A 20,955-nucleotide genomic window follows, 5' to 3' on the forward strand; every position below is an offset into this window, starting at 1 on the left:
TATTTGGGATAATGCATTTTAATTTAACATTTTTCTTACCTTAAAATTTGACTTTTTCCCTGTGGGCTGTTCGGCTCGCGGGGGCTGAAAATGCTTCATTTTATTGCGTCATTCTTGGCGCGGACTTTTTTGGCGCAAAAATTCTATTTCCGTTTCCGGCGTCATACGTGTCGCCGGAAGTTGCGTCACTTTTTGACGTTATTTTGCGCCAAAAATGTCGGCGTTCCGGATGTGGCGTCATTTTTGGCGCCAAAAAGCATTTAGGCGCCAAATAATGTGGGCGTCTTATTTGGCGCGAAAAAATATGGGCGTCACTCTTGTCTCCACATTATTTAAGTCTCATTTTTTATTGCTTCTGGTTGCTAGAAGCTTGTTCTTTGGCATTTTTTCCCATTCCTGAAACTGTCATTTAAGGAATTTGATCAATTTTGCTTTATATGTTGTTTTTTCTCTTACATATTGCAAGATGTCTCACGTTGCATCTGAGTCAGAAGATACTACAGGAAAATCGCTGTCAAGTGCTGAATCTACCAAAGCTAAGTGTATCTGCTGTAAACTTTTGGTAGCTATTTCTCCAGCTGTTGTTTGTATTGATTGTCATGACAAACTTGTTAAAGCAGATAATATTTCCTTTAGTAAAGTACCATTGCCTGTTGCAGTCCCTTCAACATCTAAGGTGCAGAATGTTCCTGATAATACAAGAGATTTTGTTTCTGAATCCATAAAGAAGGCTATGTCTGTTATTTCTCCTTCTAGTAAACATAAAAAATCTTTTAAAACTTCTCTCCCTACAGATGAATTTTTAACTGAACATCATCATTCTGATTCTGATGATTCCTCTGGTTCAGAGGATTCTGTCTCAGAGGTTGATGCTGATAAATCTTCATATTTATTTAAAATGGAATTTATTCGTTCTTTGCTTAAAGAAGTCCTAATTGCTTTAGAAATAGAGGATTCTGGTCCTCTTGATACTAAATCTAAACGTTTAAATAAGGTTTTTAAAACTCCTGTAGTTATTCCAGAAGTTTTTCCTGTCCCTGATGCTATTTCTGCAGTAATTTCCAAAGAATGGGATAATTTGGGTAATTCATTTACTCCTTCTAAACGTTTTAAGCAATTATATCCTGTGCCGCCTGACAGATTAGAATTTTGGGACAAGATCCCTAAAGTTGATGGGGCTATTTTCTACCCTTGCTAAACGTACTACTATTCCTACGTCAGATGGTACTTCGTTTAAGGATCCTCTAGATAGGAAAATGGAGTCCTTTCTAAGAAAAGCTTATCTGTGTTCAGGTAATCTTCTTAGACCTGCTATATCTTTGGCTGATGTTGCTGCAGCTTCAACTTTTTGGTTGGAAACTTTAGCGCAACAAGTAACACATCGTGATTCTCATGATATTATTATTCTTCTTCAGCATGCTAATAATTTTATCTGTGATGCCATTTTTGATATTATCAGAGTTGATGTCAGGTTTATGTCTCTAGCTATTTTAGCTAGAAGAGCTTTATGGCTTAAAACTTGGAATGCTGATATGGCTTCTAAATCAACTTTACTTTCCATTTCTTTCCAGGGTAACAAATTATTTGGTTCTCAGTTGGATTCCATTATTTCAACTGTTACTGGTGGGAAAGGAACTTTTTTACCACAGGATAAAAAATCTAAAGGTAAAAACAGGGCTAATAATCGTTTTCGTTCCTTTCGTTTCAACAAAGAACAAAAGCCTGATCCTTCATCCTCAGGAGCAGTTTCAGTTTGGAGACCATCTCCAGTCTGGAATAAATCCAAGCCAGCTAGAAAGGCAAAGCCTGCTTCTAAGTCCACATGAAGGTGCGGCCCTCATTCCAGCTCAGCTGGTAGGGGGCAGGTTACGTTTTTTCAAGGAAATTTGGATCAATTCTGTTCACAATCTGGATTCAGAGCATTGTTTCAGAAGGGTACAGAATTGGTTTCAAGTTGAGACCTCCTGCAAAGAGATTTTTTCTTTCCCGTGTCCCAGCAAATCCAGTAAAAGCTCAAGCATTTCTGAAATGTGTTTCAGATCTAGAGTTGACTGGAGTAATTATGCCAGTTCCAGTTCCGGAACAGGGGATGGGGTTTTATTCAAATCTCTTCATTGTACCAAAGAAGGAGAATTCTTTCAGACCAGTTCTGGATCTAAAAATATTGAATCGTTATGTAAGGATACCAACGTTAAAGATGGTAACTGTAAGGACTATCTTACCTTTTGTTCAGCAAGGGAATTATATGTCCACAATAGATTTACAGGATGCATATCTGCATATTCCGATTCATCCAGATCACTTTCAGTTTCTGAGATTCTCTTTCCTAGACAAGCATTACCAGTTTGTGGCTCTGCCGTTTGGCCTAGCTACAGCTCCAAGAATTTTTACAAAGGTTCTCGGTGCCCTGCTGTCTGTAATCAGAGAACAGGGTATTGTGGTATTTCCTTATTTGGACGATATCTTGGTACTTGCTCAGTCTTTACATTTAGCAGAATCTCATACGAATCGACTTGTGTTGTTTCTTCAAGATCATGGTTGGAGGATCAATTTACCAAAAAGTTCTTTGATTCCTCAGACAAAGGTAACCTTTCTGGGTTTCCAGATGGATTCAGTGTCCATGGCTCTGTCTTTAACAGACAAGAGACGTTTAAAATTGATTACAGCTTGTCGAAACCTTCAGTCACAATCATTCCCTTCGGTATCCTTATGCATGGAAATTCTAGGTCTTATGACTGCTGCATCGGAGGCGATCCCCTTTGCTCGTTTTCACATGCGACCTCTTCAGCTCTGTATGCTGAAGCAATGGTGCAAGGATTACACGAAGATATCTCAATTAATATCTTTAAAACCGATTGTTCGACACTCTCTAACATGGTGGACAGATCACCATCATTTAATTCAGGGGGCTTCTTTTGTGCTTCCGACCTGGACTGTAATTTCAACAGATGCAAGTCTCACAGGTTGGGGAGCTGTGTGGGGATCTCTGACGGCACAAGGAGTTTGGGAATCTCAGGAGGTGAGATTACCGATCAATATTTTGGAACTCCGTGCAATTTTCAGAGCTCTTCAGTTTTGGCCTCTTCTGAAGAGAGAATCGTTCATTTGTTTTCAGACAGACAATGTCACAACTGTGGCATACATCAATCATCAAGGAGGGACTCACAGTCCTCTGGCTATGAAAGAAGTATCTCGAATTTTGGTTTGGGCGGAATCCAGCTCCTGTCTAATCTCTGCGGTTCATATTCCAGGTGTAGACAATTGGGAAGCAGGATTATCTCAGTCGCCAAACGTTGCATCCGGGCGAATGGTCTCTTCACCCAGAGGTATTTCTTCAGATTGTTCAAATGTGGGAACTTCCAGAAATAGATCTGATGGCGTCCCATCTAAACAAGAAACTTCCCAGGTATCTGTCCAGATCCCGGGATCCTCAGGCGGAGGCAGTGGATGCATTATCACTTCCTTGGAAGTATCATCCTGCCTATATCTTTCCGCCTCTAGTTCTTCTTCCAAGAGTAATCTCCAAGATTCTGAAGGAATGCTCGTTTGTTCTGCTGGTAGCTCCGGCATGGCCTCACAGGTTTTGGTATGCGGATCTTGTCCGGATGGCCTCTTGCCAACCGTGGACTCTTCCGTCAAGACCAGACCTTCTGTCACAAGGTCCTTTTTTCCATCAGGATCTGAAATCCTTAAATTTAAAGGTATGGAGATTGAACGCTTGATTCTTGGTCAAAGAGGTTTCTCTGACTCTGTGATTAATACTATGTTACAGGCTCGTAAATCTGTATCTCGAGAGATATATTATAGAGTCTGGAAGACTTATATTTCTTGGTGTCTTTCTCATCATTTTTCCTGGCATTCTTTTAGAATACCGAGAATTTTACAGTTTCTTCAGGATGGTTTAGATAAGGGTTTGTCCGCAAGTTCTTTGAAAGGACAAATCTCTGCTCTTTCTGTTCTTTTTCAGCTTTGGTTCGTATAAAACCTGTCATTAAGTCAATTTCTCCTCCTTGGAGTTTGAATTTGGTTCTGGGAGCTCTTCAAGCTCCTCCGTTTGAACCTATGCATTCATTGGACATTAAATTACTTTCTTGGAAAGTTTTGTTCCTTTTGGCCATCTCTTCTGCCAGAAGAGTTTCTGAATTATCTGCTCTTTCTTGTGAGTCTCCTTTTCTGATTTTTCATCAGGATAAGGCGGTGTTGCGAACTTCTTTTGAATTTTTACCTAAAGTTGTGAATTCCAACAACATTAGTAGAGAAATTGTGGTTCCTTCATTATGTCCTAATCCTAAGAATTCTAAGGAGAAATCGTTGCATTCTTTGGATGTTGTTAGAGCTTTGAAATATTATGTTGAAGCTACGAAATCTTTTCGTAAGACTTCTAGTCTATTTGTTATCTTTTCCGGTTCTAGAAAAGGCCAGAAAGCTTCTGCCATTTCTTTGGCATCTTGGTTGAAATCTTTAATTCATCTTGCCTATGTTGAGTCGGGTAAAACTCCGCCTCAGAGAATTACAGCTCATTCTACTAGGTCAGTTTCTACTTCCTGGGCGTTTAGGAATGAAGCTTCGGTTGACCAGATCTGCAAAGCAGCGACTTGGTCCTCTTTGCATACTTTTACTAAATTCTACCATTTTGATGTATTTTCTTCTTCTGAAGCAGTTTTTGGTAGAAAAGTACTTCAGGCAGCGGTTTCAGTTTGAATCTTCTGCTTATGTTTTTCGTTAAACTTTATTTTGGGTGTGGATTATTTTCAGCAGGAATTGGCTGTCTTTATTTTATCCCTCCCTCTCTAGTGACTCTTGTGTGGAAAGATCCACTTCTTGGGTAGTCATTATCCCATACGTCACTAGCTCATGGACTCTTGCTAATTACATGAAAGAAAACATAATTTATGTAAGAACTTACCTGATAAATTCATTTCTTTCATATTAGCAAGAGTCCATGAGGCCCGCCCTTTTTTTGTGGTGGTTATGATTTTGTATAAAGCACAATTATTCCAATTCCTTATTTTATATGCTTTCGCACTTTTTTTCTTATCACCCCACTTCTTGGCTATTCGTTAAACTGAATTGTGGGTGTGGTGAGGGGTGTATTTGTAGGCATTTTGAGGTTTGGGAAACTTTGCCCCTCCTGGTAGGAATGTATATCCCATACGTCACTAGCTCATGGACTCTTGCTAATATGAAAGAAATGAATTTATCAGGTAAGTTCTTACTTAAATTATGTTATTTAGATGAGTGTCCTGGGGTAAGTAAGTCTTATTTTTTGTGACACTCTAAGCTATGGTTGGGCACTTTTATATAAAGTTCTAAATATATGTCTTTAAACTTATATTTGCCATGATTCAGGATGATCAATATTCCTTATTTCAGTCAGTTTCATTATTTGGGATAATGCATATGAATAATCAATTTTTTTCTTACCTTAAAAATTGTTTCAATTGACTTTTTTCCCTGTGGGCTGTTAGACTCGCGGGGGCTGAAAATGCTTTAATTTATTGCGTCATTCTTGGCGCTGACTTTTTTGGCGCAAATTTTTTTTTGTCATTTCCGGCGTCATACTTGACGCCGGAAGTTGTTCATGATTACGTCATTTTTTTGACGTTTTGCGTCAAAAATGTCGGCGTCACCGGATGTGGCGTCATTCTTGGCGCCAAAGAATTTAAGGCGTCAATAATGTGGACGTCTTTTTTGGCGCTAAAATATGTGGGCGTCATCCTTGTCTCCACCTTTTTTTCACATTATTTCAGTCTCATTTTTCATTGCTTCTGGTTGTTCATTGGCATTTTTTTCCCATTCCTGAAACTGTCATTTAAGGAATTTGATAAACTTTGCTTTATATGTTGTTTTCTCCAACATAGGTGTGTCCGGTCCACGGCGTCATCCTTACTTGTGGGATATTCTCTTCCCCAACAGGAAATGGCAAAGAGCCCAGCAAAGCTGGTCACATGATCCCTCCTAGGCTCCGCCTACCCCAGTCATTCTCTTTGCCGTTGTACAGGCAACATCTCCACGGAGATGGCTTAGAGTTTTTTAGTGTTTAACTGTAGTTTTTATTATTCAATCAAGAGTTTGTTATTTTGAAATAGTGCTGGTATGTACTATTTACTCAGAAACAGAAAAGAGATGAAGATTTCTGTTTGTATGAGGAAAATGATTTTAGCACCGTAACTAAAATCCATGGCTGTTCCACACAGGACTGTTGAGAGCAATTAACTTCAGTTGGGGGAACAGTGTGCAGTCTCTTGCTGCTTGAGGTATGACACATTCTAACAAGACGATGTAATGCTGGAAGCTGTCATTTTTCCCTATGGGATCCGGTAAGCCATGTTTATTACGATGGTAAATAAGGGCTTCACAAGGGCTTATTAAGATTGTAGACTTTTCTGGGCTAAATCGATTCAGTTTTAAAACATATTTAGCTTTGAGGAATCATTTTATCTGGGTTTTATTGATATTATAATATCGGCAGGCACTGTATTAGACACCTTATTTTTCTGGGGCTTTCCCAAAGCATAAGCAGAGCCTCATTTTCGCGCCGGTGTGGCGCACTTGTTTTTGAGAGGCATGGCATGCAGTCGCATGTGAGAGGAGCTCTGATACTTAGAAAGACTTTCTGAAGGCGTCATTTGGTATCGTATTCCCCTTTGGGCTTGGTTGGGTCTCAGCAAAGCAGATACCAGGGACTGTAAAGGGGTTAAAGTGTTAAAACGGCTCCGGTTCCGTTATTTTAAGGGTTAAAGCTTCCAAATTTGGTGTGCAATACTTTTAAGGCTTTAAGACACTGTGGTGAAAATTTGGTGAATTTTGTACAATTCCTTCATGTTTTTTCGCAATTGCAGTAATAAAGTGTGTTCAGTTTAAAATTTAAAGTGACAGTAACGGTTTTATTTTAAAACGTTTTTTGTACTTTATTATCAAGTTTATGCCTGTTTAACATGTCTGAACTACCAGATAGACTGTGTTCTGAATGTGGGGAAGCCAGAATTCCTGTTCATTTAAATAAATGTGATTTATGTGATAATGACAATGATGCCCAAGATGATTCCTCAAGTGAGGGGAGTAAGCATGGTACTGCATCATTCCCTCCTTCGTCTACACGAGTCTTGCCCACTCAGGAGGCCCCTAGTATATCTAGCGCGCCGATACTGCTTACTATGCAACAATTAACGGCTGTAATGGATAATTCTGTCAAAAACATTTTAGCCAAAATGAACCCTTGTCAGCGTAAGCGTGGCTGCTCTGTTTTAGTTACTGAAGAGCATGACGACGCTGATATTAATATCTCTGAAGGGCCCCTAACCCAATCTGAGGGGGCCAGGGAGGTTTTGTCTGAGGGAGAAATTACTGATTCAGGGAACATTTCTCAACAGGCTGAACCTGATGTAATTGCATTTAAATTTAAGTTGGAACATCTCCGCATTCTGCTTAAGGAGGTATTATCCACTCTGGATGATTGTGAAAAGTTGGTCATCCCAGAGAAACTATGTAAAATGGACAAGTTCCTAGAGGTGCCGGAGCTCCCAGAAGCTTTTCCTATACCCAAGCGGGTGGCGGACATTGTTAATAAAGAATGGGAAAGGCCCGGTATTCCTTTCGTCCCTCCCCCCATATTTAAAAAATTGTTTCCTATGGTCGACCCCAGAAAGGACTTATGGCAGACAGTCCCCAAGGTCGAGGGAGCGGTTTCTACTTTAAACAAACGCACCACTATACCCATAGAGGATAGTTGCGCTTTCAAAGATCCTATGGATAAAAAATTAGAAGGTTTGCTTAAAAAGATGTTTGTTCAGCAGGGTTACCTTCTACAACCAATTTCATGCATTGTCCCTGTCACTACAGCCGCATGTTTCTGGTTTGATGAACTGATAAAGGCGCTCGATAGTGATTCTCCTCCTTATGAGGAGATTATGGACAGAATCAATGCTCTCAAATTGGCTAATTCTTTCACCCTAGACGCCACTTTGCAATTGGCTAGGTTAGCGGCTAAGAATTCTGGGTTTGCTATTGTGGCGCGCAGAGCGCTTTGGTTGAAATCTTGGTCGGCTGACGCGTCTTCCAAGAACAAGCTACTAAACATTCCTTTCAAGGGGAAAACGCTGTTTGGCCCTGACTTGAAAGAGATTATCTCGGATATCACTGGGGGTAAGGGCCACGCCCTTCCTCAGGATCGGCCTTTCAAGGCGAAAAATAGACCCAATTTTCGTCCCTTTCGTAAAAACGGACCAGCCCAAAGTGCTACGTCCTCTAAGCAAGAGGGTAATACTTCTCAAGCCAAGCCAGCTTGGAGACCAATGCAAGGCTGGAACAAGGGAAAGCAGGCCAAGAAGCCTGCCACTGCTACCAAGACAGCATGAAATATTGGCCCCCGATCCGGGACCGGATCTGGTGGGGGGCAGACTCTCTCTCTTCGCTCAGGCTTGGGCAAGAGATGTTCTGGATCCCTGGGCGCTAGAAATAGTCTCCCAGGGTTATCTTCTGGAATTCAAGGGACTTCCCCCAAGGGGGAGGTTCCACAGGTCTCAGTTGTCTTCAGACCACATAAAAAGACAGGCGTTCTTACATTGTGTAGAAGACCTGTTAAAAATGGGAGTGATTCATCCTGTTCCACTAAGAGAACAAGGGTTGGGGTTCTACTCCAATCTGTTCATAGTTCCCAAAAAAGAGGGAACGTTCAGACCAATCTTAGATCTCAAGATCTTAAACAAGTTTCTCAAGGTTCCATCTTTCAAGATGGAAACCATTCGAACTATTCTTCCTTCCATCCAGGAGGGTCAATTCATGACCACGGTGGATTTAAAGGATGCGTATCTACATATTCCTATCCACAAGGAACATCATCGGTTCCTAAGGTTTGCATTCCTGGACAAACATTACCAGTTCGTGGCGCTTCCTTTCGGATTAGCCACTGCTCCAAGGATTTTCACAAAGGTACTAGGCTCCCTTCTAGCGGTGCTAAGACCAAGGGGCATTGCAGTAGTACCTTACCTGGACGACATTCTGATTCAAGCGTCGTCCCTTCCTCAAGCAAAGGCTCACACGGACATTGTCCTGGCCTTTCTCAGATCTCACGGCTGGAAAGTGAACGTGGAAAAGAGTTCTCTATCCCCGTCAACAAGGGTTCCCTTCTTGGGAACAATTATAGACTCTTTAGAAATGAGGATCTTTCTAACAGAGGCCAGAAAAACAAAACTTCTAGACTCTTGTCGGATACTTCATTCCGTTCCTCTTCCTTCCGTAGCTCAGTGCATGGAAGTGATCGGGTTGATGGTAGCGGCGATGGACATAGTTCCTTTTGCGCGCATTCATCTAAGACCATTACAACTGTGCATGCTCAGTCAGTGGAATGGGGACTATACAGACTTGTCTTCGAAGATACAAGTAAATCAGAGGACCAGAGACTCACTCCGTTGGTGGCTGTCCCTGGACAATCTGTCTCAAGGGATGACGTTCCGCAGACCAGAGTGGGTCATTGTCACGACCGACGCCAGTCTGATGGGCTGGGGCGCGGTCTGGGGATCCCTGAAAGCTCAGGGTCTTTGGTCTCGGGAAGAATCTCTTCTACCGATAAATATTCTGGAACTGAGAGCGATATTCAATGCTCTCAAGGCCTGGCCTCGGCTAGCGAGGACCAAGTTCATACGGTTTCAATCAGACAACATGACAACTGTTGCGTACATCAACCATCAGGGGGGAACAAGGAGTTCCCTAGCGATGGAAGAAGTGACCAAAATCATTCTATGGGCGGAGTCTCACTCCTGCCACCTGTCTGCTATCCACATCCCAGGAGTGGAAAATTGGGAAGCGGATTTTCTGAGTCGTCAGACATTGCATCCGGGGGAGTGGGAACTCCATCCGGAAATCTTTGCCCAAGTCACTCACCTGTGGGGCATTCCAGACATGGATCTGATGGCCTCTCGTCAGAACTTCAAAGTTCCTTGCTACGGGGCCAGATCCAGGGATCCCAAGGCGGCTCTAGTGGATGCACTAGTAGCACCTTGGACCTTCAAACTAGCTTATGTGTTCCCGCCATTTCCTCTCATCCCCAGGCTGGTAGCCAGGATCAATCAGGAGAGGGCGTCGGTGATCTTGATAGCTCCTGCGTGGCCACGCAGGACTTGGTATGCAGATCTGGTGAATATGTCATCGGCTCCACCTTGGAAGCTACCTTTGAGACGAGACCTTCTTGTTCAGGGTCCGTTCGAACATCCGAATCTGGTTTCACTCCAGCTGACTGCTTGGAGATTGAACGCTTGATTTTATCGAAGCGAGGATTCTCAGATTCTGTTATCGATACTCTTGTTCAGGCCAGAAAGCCTGTAACTAGAAAGATTTACCACAAAATTTGGAAAAAATATATCTGTTGGTGTGAATCTAAAGGATTCCCTTGGGACAAGGTTAAGATTCCTAGGATTCTATCCTTCCTTCAAGAAGGATTGGAAAAAGGATTATCTGCTAGTTCCCTGAAGGGACAGATTTCTGCCTTGTCGGTATTACTTCACAAAAAGCTGGCAGCTGTGCCAGATGTTCAAGCCTTTGTTCAGGCTCTGGTCAGAATCAAGCCTGTTTACAAACCTTTGACTCCTCCTTGGAGTCTCAATTTAGTTCTTTCAGTTCTTCAGGGGGTTCCGTTTGAACCCTTACATTCCGTTGATATTAAGTTATTATCTTGGAAAGTTTTGTTTTTAGTTGCGATTTCTTCTGCTAGAAGAGTCTCAGAATTATCTGCTCTGCAGTGTTCTCCTCCTTATCTGGTGTTCCATGCAGATAAGGTGGTTTTACGTACTAAACCTGGTTTTCTTCCAAAAGTTGTTTCTAACAAAAACATTAACCAGGAGATTATCGTACCTTCTCTGTGTCCAAAACCAGTTTCAAAGAAGGAACGTTTGTTGCACAATTTGGATGTTGTTCGCGCTCTAAAATTCTATTTAGATGCTACAAAGGATTTTAGACAAACATCTTCCTTGTTTGTTGTTTATTCAGGTAAAAGGAGAGGTCAAAAAGCATCTTCTACCTCTCTCTCTTTTTGGATTAAAAGCATCATCAGATTGGCTTACGAGACTGCCGGACGGCAGCCTCCCGAAAGAATCACAGCTCATTCCACTAGGGCTGTGGCTTCCACATGGGCCTTCAAGAACGAGGCTTCTGTTGATCAGATATGTAGGGCAGCGACTTGGTCTTCACTGCACACTTTTACCAAATTTTACAAGTTTGATACTTTTGCTTCTTCTGAGGCTATTTTTGGGAGAAAGGTTTTGCAAGCCGTGGTGCCTTCCATTTAGGTGACCTGATTTGCTCCCTCCCTTCATCCGTGTCCTAAAGCTTTGGTATTGGTTCCCACAAGTAAGGATGACGCCGTGGACCGGACACACCTATGTTGGAGAAAACAGAATTTATGTTTACCTGATAAATTTCTTTCTCCAACGGTGTGTCCGGTCCACGGCCCGCCCTGGTTTTTTAATCAGGTCTGATAATTTATTTTCTTTAACTACAGTCACCACGGTACCATATGGTTTCTCCTATGCAAATATTCCTCCTTATCGTCGGTCGAATGACTGGGGTAGGCGGAGCCTAGGAGGGATCATGTGACCAGCTTTGCTGGGCTCTTTGCCATTTCCTGTTGGGGAAGAGAATATCCCACAAGTAAGGATGACGCCGTGGACCGGACACACCGTTGGAGAAAGAAATTTATCAGGTAAACATAAATTCTGTTTTTCTTTTACATATTGCAAGATGTCTCAAATTGACCCTGGATCAGAATCTACTTCTGGAAAGACGCTGCCTGATGCTGGTTCTACCAAAGTTAAGTGCATTTGTTGTAAACTTGTGGTATCTGTTCCTCCGGCTGTAGTTTGTGATGAATGTCATGATAAACTTGCTAATGCAGATAGTATTTCCATTAGTAATATACCATTACCTGTTGCTGTTCCCTCAACATCTAATACTCAGGATGTTCCTGTTAATATAAAAGAATTTGTTTCTAAATCTATTAGGAAGGCTATGTCTGTTATTCCTCCTTCCAGTAAACGTAAAAGGTCTTTTAAAACTTCTCATTTTTCAGATGAATTTTTAAATGACCGTCATCATTCTGATTTGTCTGTTTCTGATGAGGATTTTTCTGGTTCAGAGGATTCTGTCTCAGATATTGACACTGATAAATCTTCATATTTATTTAAAATGGAATTTATTCGCTCTTTACTTAAAGAAGTTTTAATCGCATTAGAGATGGAGGAATCTAGTCCTCTTGATACTAAATCTACTAAGCGTTTAAATTCAGTTTTTAAACCTCCTATAGTTATTCCAGAAGTTTTTCCTGTCCCTGATGCTATTTCTGAAGTAATTTCTAGGGAATGGAATAATCTGGGTACTTCATTTACTCCTTCTCAAAGGTTTAAGAAATTGTATCCTGTGCCATCTGACAGATTAGAGTTTTGGGACAAAATCCCTAAAGTTGATGGGGCTATCTCTACTCTTGCTAAACGTACTACTATTCCTACGGCAGATAGTACTTCCTTTAAGGATCCTTTAGATAGGAAGATTGAATCCTTTCTAAGGAAAGATTATTTATGTTCAGGTAATCTTCTTAGGCCAGCTATTTCTTTGGCTGATGTTGCTGCCGCTTCCACTTTTTGGTTGGAGGCTTTAGCACAACAAGTATCAGACCATAATACTCATAGCATTGTTAAACTTCTTCAACATGCTAATAACTTTATTTGTGATGCCATCTTTGATATCATTAGAGTTGATGTCAGGTATATGTCTTTAGCTATTTTAGCTAGAAGAGCTTTATGGCTTAAAACTTGGAATGCAGATATGTCTTCTAAGTCAACTTTGCTTTCTCTTTCTTTCCAAGGTAATAAATTATTTGGTTCCCAGTTGGATTCTATTATTTCAACTGTTACTGGGGGGAAAGGAACTTTTTTGCCTCAGGACAAAAAATCTAAAGGTAAATATAGGGCTGCTAATAGTTTTCGTTCCTTTCGTCAGAATAAGGAACAGAAGCCTGACCCTTCCCCTAAAGGAACGGTTTCTGTTTGGAAACCTTCTCCAATCTGGAATAAATCCAAGCCTTTTAGAAAGTCAAAACCAGCTCCCAAGTCCATATGAAGGTGCGGCCCTCATTCCAGCACAGCTGGTAGGGGGCAGGTTACGATTTTTCAAAGACATTTGGATCAATTTGATTCACAGTCTTTGGATTGTTTCACATTGTTTCACTAGGGTACAGAATAGGTTTCAAGGTAAGGCCGCCTGCGAAGAGATTTTTTTCTCTCTCGCATTCCAATAAACCCAGTGAAGGCTCAGGCATTTCTGAAATGTGTTTCAGATCTAGAGTTGGCTGGAGTAATTGTGCCAGTTCCAGTTCTGGAACAGGGTCTGGGGTTTTACTCAAATCTATTCATTGTACCAAAGAAGGAGAATTCCTTCAGACCAGTTCTGGATCTAAAGATATTGAATCGTTATGTAAGAATACCAACATTCAAAATGGTAACTATAAGGACTATTCTGCATTTTGTTCAGCAAGGGCATTATATGTCCACAATAGATTTACGGGATCCATATCTTCATATCCAGATTCATCCAGATCACTTTCAGTTTCTGAGATTCTTTTCTAGACAAGCATTACCAGTTTGTGGCCCTTCCGTTTGGCCTAGCAACAGCTCCAAGGATCTTTTCAAAGGTTCTCGGTGCCCTTCTCTCTGTAATCAGAAAACAGGGTATTGCGGTATTTCCTTATTTGGACGATATCTTGGTACTTGCTCAGTCTTCAAATTCTGCAGAATCTCATACGAATCAACTTGTGTCATTTCTTCAAAGACATGGCTGGAGGATCAATTTATCAAAGAGTTCATTGATTCCTCAGACTCAGGTAACCTTTTTGGGTTTTCAAATAGATTCAGTGTCCATGACCTTGTCTCTAACAGAAAAGAGACGTCTGAAATTGGGTTCAGCCTGTCGAAACCTTCAGTCTCAATCGTTCCCTTCGGTAGCTTTATGCATGGAAATTCTAGGTTTCATGACTGCTGCATCGGACGCGATCCCCTTTGCTCGTTTTCACATGCGACCTCTTCAGCTTTGTATGCTGAACCAATGGTGCAGGGATTATACAAAGATATCACAATTAATATCCTTAAATCCCAATGTACGACACTCTCTGACGTGGTGGATAGATCACCATCGTTTAGTCCAAGGGGCTTCTTTTGTTCGTCCAACCTGGACTGTGATCTCAACAGATGCGAGTCTGTCAGGTTGGGGAGCTGTATGGGGATCTCTGACAGCGCAGGGGGTTTGGGAATCTCAGGATGCGAGATTACCAATCAACATTTTGGAACTCTGTGCGATTTTCAGAGCTCTTCTGTTCTGGCCTCTTCTGAAGAGAGAATCGTTTATTTGTTTTCAGACAGACAATGTCACAACCGTGGCATATGTCAATCATCAGGGTGGGACTCACAGTCCTCAGGCTATGAAAGAAGTATCTCGGATACTTGTATGGGCGGAATCCAGCTCCTGTCTAATCTCTGCGGTTCACATCCCAGGTGTAGACAATTGGGAAGCGGATTATCTCAGTCGCCAGACGTTACATCCGGGGCGAATGGTCCCTTCACCCAGAGGTATTTCTTCAGATTGTTCAAATCTGGGGACTTCCAGAAATAGATCTGATGGCCTCTCATCTAAACAAGAAACTTCCCAGGTATCTGTCCAGATCCAGGGATCCTCAGGCGGAGGCAGTGGGCACGTTGTCGCTTCCTTGGAATTATTATCCTGCCTATATCTTTCCGCCTCTAGTTCTTCTTCCAAAAGTGATTTCCAAAATTCTAATGGAACGTTCGTTTGTACTGCTGGTGGCTCCAGCATGGCCTCACAGGTTTTGGTATGCGGATCTCATTCGGATGGCCAGTTGCCAACCGTGGACTCTTCCGTTAATACCAGACCTTCTATCTCAAGGCCCTTTTTTCCATCAGGATCTCAAATCATTAAATTTGAAGGTATGGAAATTGAACGCTTGATTCTTAGTCATAGAGGTTTCTCTGACTCAGTAATTAATACTATGTTACAGGCTCGTAAATCTGTGTCTAGGAGGATTTATTATCGAGTCTGGAAGACTTACATTTCTTGGTGTTCTTTTCATAAATTCTCCTGGCATTCTTTTAGAATTCCTAGAATTTTACAGTTTCTTCAGGATGGTTTGGATAAAGGTTTGTCTGCAAGTTCCTTGAAAGGACAAATCTCTGCTCTTTCTGTTCTTTTTCACAGAAAGATTGCTAATCTTCCTGATATTTATTGTTTTGTACAGGCTTTGGTTCGTATCAAACCTGTCATTAAGTCAATTTCTCCTCCTTGGAGTCTTAATTTGGTTCTGACGGCTTTACAAGCTCCTCCGTTTGAACCTATGCATTCTCTGGACATTAAATTACTTTCTTGGAAAGTTCTGTTCCTTTTGGCCATCTCTTCTGCTAGAAGAGTTTCTGAGTTATCTGCTCTTTCTTGTGAATCTCCTTTTCTGATTTTTTCATCAGGATAAGGCAGTGTTGCGGACTTCATTTAAATTTTTACCTAAGGTTGTGAATTCTAACAACATTAGTAGAGAAATTGTTGTTCCTTCATTGTGTCCTAATCCTAAGAATTCAAAGGAGAGATCTTTACATTCTTTGGATGTAGTAAGAGCTTTGAAATATTATGTTGAAGCTACTAAAGATTTTAGAAAGACTTCTAGTCTATTTGTTATCTTTTCTGGGTCCAGAAAAGGTCAGAAGGCCTCCGCTATTTTTTTGGCGTCTTGGTTAAAGTCTTTGATTCATCATGCTTATGTAGAATCGGGTAAATCCCCGCCTCAAAGAATTACGGCTCATTTTACTAGGTCAGTTTCTACTTCCTGGGTGTTTAGGAATGAAGCTTCGGTTGATCAGATTTGCAAAGCAGCAACTTGGTCTTCTTTGCATACTTTTACTAAATTCTACCATTTTGATGTGTTCTTCTTCTGAAGCAGTTTTTGGTAGAAAAGTACTTCAGGCAGCTGTTTCAGTTTGATTCTTCTGCTTATAATTTCAGTTTTTTTCATTATTGAATTTAAAACTTTTGTTTTGGGTTGTGGATTATTATTTTTCAGCAGAATTGGCTGTCTTTATTTTATCCCTCCCTCTCTAGTGACTCTTGCGTGGAAGTTCCACATCTTGGGTATTTATTATCCCATACGTCACTAGCTCATGGACTCTTGCTAATTACATGAAAGAAAACATAATTTATGTAAGAACTTACCTGATAAATTCATTTCTTTCATATTAGCAAGAGTCCATGAGGCCCACCCTTTTTTGTGGTGGTTATGATTTTTTTGTATAAAGCACAATTATTCCAATTCCTTATTTTGAAGCTTTCGCTCCTTTCTTATCACCCCACTTCTTGGCTATTCGTTAAACTGAATTGTGGGTGTGGTGAGGGGTGTATTTATAGGCATTTTGAGGTTTGGGAAACTTTGCTCCTCCTGGTAGGAATGTATATCCCATACGTCACTAGCTCATGGACTCTTGCTAATATGAAAGAAATGAATTTATCAGGTAAGTTCTTACATAAATTATGTTTTTGTAAAGGACTTTAAGCAGCCAATCAAAATGCCTGTCCCGGGACCTGCAAGCGAGCGTGCCTCATGCACACTCATGTTATTTCCCTATTCAGTTTAAGGAAGTTTACTATGAAATATTTTGACATCACAGTTCATGACCCCAGCACTGCTGATGGCTGATTGGTTGCTGTTCATTTCTTCCTTCCTTCCTTTTCTTTTTTTTTTTTTTTTTTACCTGCAGCTGGACAGCAGCTGAATTATAACTGTTTGCACAGCACTTACTCTGGTGAGCTGAGGAAATTGTGAGGTAAAATATCTTCCTTTTTTACATAGATGTTCAGGTGATATTTTCATGTCAGCTTTTTACAGTTTTGTTGCATCACTTTCAGGTGATTTATCATATGAATATTATGTCTCTTTAAGTTATTAGTTCAGCTCAATTCTGAAGGCCATGTGGACTTCACTACGTGAGTATTGAATTCCATACGTGATAATTCATGGACTTACACTATCATATAGAAGAAAACAATAATACAATCGATAATACAATAATTGTATTTCTTTCATGACTGTGAGAGCTCACAACCCTGTCTGTTTACTGTTATATTCAGTTGGCAGCAGGTCTTGTTATGGACTTAATTTACCCCACTTTGGTCCTATTTTCTAGTTATCCTACTGAGAGTGATAGGGGATAATTGGGAAATAGGGTGTAGCAAAGATGCAATGTTGGGGTGTTTTGCTTTCTACATGTAAATAGCAAATATATTTATTATTATTATTTTAATAACATTTGGAGACTCTCACCATTATGAAAAAGAAATGTATCAGGTAAGCTTAAATTATGATTTTTTAATGTTTTCTTCATCAAATATATGCATGCTTACACACATTGGTACTGTTGCATAGTAAGGTGCTTTGGCATGTTGTTATCATAGGGTTCTGCTAATATGTTCCTAGTATGTATATCTGAATTTTAATTTTATCTTAGGCATTTCCTGTCTTATTTCAGAGCTTCTGTTAACTATATGCCTACATCAGAGCTCATATCAGACTCCATTGCTTGCAGGTTCTTTCCAGTTATATGCCCATATTGTATCTCTGATCAGAAGCATGGTCTTCAGTTCAGAACCAAGACCTTATAGTCCTTGCCAACCTTGTACCCAAGCCAGACATATAGTACTGATCTAGTTAAGTACCCAGTTTTTACATGCATTTTACTGGACTAGTGAACTACTAGTCAACCCTATATTGTATGCACACTTTGGAATGCAGAGAGAGATTATTCTGTGTATAAAACCTCTTGCTTTCTCCCAAGAAAATACCCAGGGGGTAAATCGCCATAAAACAGGTTAACAAGTTATTGAGTTGGTTGATCGTTCCTGAGAGAGTGTGCTTCTCTGTGTGTATTAAGTCTCCCTAAGGGAAAGAAATGGGCAACCAGATGTGGACTCCTTGTTCAATGTGCTTAGAGGAATATGGCTGCATCTCACTGACGAGGCCCAATGAAGGCTGAAATGATCGTCTGGGGTTGCCATGTTCCTTGTTCTACTCCGTGAAAAGTATTACTGGGCTAAAAAGAAGCTGCACCCAGGTGGTAAATTGCCATAGAACAGGCTAACAAGTTATGGAGATGGTTGTTAGTTCCTGAGAGTGCGCTTCTCTCTTTTTTTTTTTTTTTTTTTTTTTTTTTTTTTGCAACATTTGTAAAAATGTAATACCTTGTTTTTTGCTCTTTACCTCTATTATATATTTACTACTTTACAAGGGAAGTGATGTTTTAGAAAATAAGTCATCAATGAACTGCTGATAGGAATGAAGCCTTTATTCTCAATTGATAAGGGCTATGTAGTTGCAACTAAAAGCAAAGAAAGGAAAATAATTTGTCTTAATTTTTTTTTTTCCCCCTGAAGAGTGGTAAATTAAGGGAACCTCTCAGTAAACTTAAGGAAGCTGTTGCAAGAGCAATCCCTGAACAAATTAACAAGTACCATGAAGAGTGCAAGGTGCATAATCAGGCAAAGTATGCAAGGTACGTGACACTGTTTTCCTCATTATGGTGCTTTCTCACTTTATTCAAGATTTTATCTGATGTTATTTATGTGTTAATGGAATTAAAGGGTCAATAAACAAGAAAACTAAACACTATATCATATATTTTCTCCAACATAGGTGTGTCCGGTCCACGGCGTCATCCTTACTTGTGGGATATTCTCTTCCCCAACAGGAAATGGCAAAGAGCCCAGCAAAGCTGGTCACATGATCCCTCCTAGGCTCCGCCTTCCCCAGTCATTCTCTTTGCCGTTGTACAGGCAACATCTCCACGGAGATGGCTTAGAGTTTTTAGTGTTTAACTGTAGTTTTTATTATTCAATCAAGAGTTTGTTATTTTAAAATAGTGCTGGTATGTACTATTTACTCTGAAACAGAAAAGAGATGAAGATTTCTGTTTGTAAGAGGAAAATGATTATAGCAACCGTTACTAAAATCGATGGCTGTTTCCACACAGGACTGTTGAGAGGAATTGACTTCAGTTGGGGGAACAGTGAGCAGACTTTTGCTGCTTGAGGTATGACACATTCTAACAAGACGATGTAATGCTGGAAGCTGTCATTTTCCCTATGGGATCCGGTAAGCCATTTTTATTACAGAAAGAAAAAAAGGGCTTCACAAGGGCTTTTTAAGACTGTAGACATTTTCTGGGCTAAATCGATTTATATATAAACATATTTTATACTCCATAGCCTTGAGGAATTATTTTAATCTTGGGAATTATGTAAAATAACCGGCAGGCACTGTATTGGACACCTTATTCTCTAGGGGCTTTCCCTAATCATAGGCAGAGTCTCATTTTCGCGCCTCTATTGCGCACTTGTTTTTGAGAAGCATGACATGCAGATGCATGTGTGAGGAGCTCTGATACATAGAAAAGACTTTCTGAAGGCGTCATTTGGTATCGTATTCCCCTTTGGGCTTGGTTGGGTCTCAGCAAAGCAGATACCAGGGACTGTAAAGGGGTTAAATATAAAAACGGCTCCGGTTCCGTTATTTTAAGGGTTAAAGTTTCCAAATTTGGTGTGCAATACTTTTAAGGCTTTAAGACACTGTGGTGAAATTTTGGTGAATTTTGAACAATTCCTTCATACTTTTTCGCAATTGCAGTAATAAAGTGTGTTCAGTTTAAAATTTAAAGTGACAGTAACGGTTTATTTTAAAAGGTTTTTTGTACTTTGTTATCAAGTTTTTGCCTGTTTAACATGTCTGAACTACCAGATAGACTGTGTTCTGAATGTGGGGAAGCCAAGGTTCCTTCTCTTTTAAATAGATGTGATTTATGTGACACAAAATTTAGAGAAAATGATGCCCAAGATGATTCCTCAAGTGAGGGGAGTAAGCATGGTACTGCATCATCCCCTCCTTCGTCTACACCAGTCTTGCCCACACAGGAGGCCCCTAGTACATCTAGCGCGCCAATACTCCTTACTATGCAACAATTAACGGCTGTAATGGATAATTCTATCAAAAACATTTTAGCCAAAATGCCCACTTATCAGCGAAAGCGCGACTGCTCTGTTTTAGAAAATACTGAAGAGCATGAGGACGCTGATGATATTGGTTCTGAAGGGCCCCTACACCAGTCTGAGGGGGCCAGGGAGGTTTTGTCTGAGGGAGAAATTTCAGATTCAGGGAAAATTTCTCAACAAGCTGAACCTGATGTGATTACATTTAAATTTAAATTGGAACATCTCCGCGCTCTGCTTAAGGAGGTGTTATCCACTCTGGATGATTGTGAGAATTTGGTCATTCCAGAGAAACTATGTAAAATGGACAAGTTCCTAGAGGTCCCGGGGCCCCCCGAAGCTTTTCCTATACCCAAGCGGGTGGCGGACATTGTAAATAAAGAATGGGAAAGGCCCGGTATACCTTTCGTCCCTCCCCCCATATTTAAAAAATTGTTTCCTATGGTCGACCCCAGAAAGGACTTATGGCAGACAGTCCCCAAGGTCGAGGGGGCGGTTTCTACTCTAAACAAACGCACCACTATACCCATAGAAGATAGTTGTGCTTTCAAAGATCCTATGGATAAAAAATTAGAAGGTTTGCTTAAAAAGATGTTTGTTCAGCAAGGTTACCTTCTACAACCAATTTCATGCATTGTTCCTGTCACTACAGCAGCGTGTTTCTGGTTCGATGAGCTAGAAAAGGCGCTCAATAATAATTCTTCTTCTTATGAGGAGATTATGGACAGAATTCATGCTCTCAAATTGGCTAATTCTTTCACCCTAGACGCCACTTTGCAATTGGCTAGGTTAGCGGCGAAAAATTCTGGTTTTGCTATTGTGGCGCGCAGAGCGCTTTGGTTAAAATCTTGGTCAGCGGATGCGTCTTTCAAGAACAAATTG

At 40.7% G+C, this 20,955-nt stretch overlaps 1 protein-coding gene across 1 annotated transcript in view; it reads left to right on the top strand.

The window, feature by feature from the left end:
* UBN1 (ubinuclein 1) overlaps positions 1 to 20,955 on the top strand; it is a 412,348-nt gene that overhangs the window by 220,374 nt on the left and 171,019 nt on the right. The window contains exon 10 of the mRNA XM_053694221.1: positions 18,466 to 18,584. Within this exon, the coding sequence (XP_053550196.1) occupies positions 18,466 to 18,584 (119 nt within the window). The remainder of the gene's footprint in view (positions 1 to 18,465; positions 18,585 to 20,955) is intronic.

Source organism: Bombina bombina, chromosome 11 (assembly GCF_027579735.1).
Source record: "Bombina bombina isolate aBomBom1 chromosome 11, aBomBom1.pri, whole genome shotgun sequence".
Classification (NCBI taxonomy): domain Eukaryota; kingdom Metazoa; phylum Chordata; class Amphibia; order Anura; family Bombinatoridae; genus Bombina; species Bombina bombina.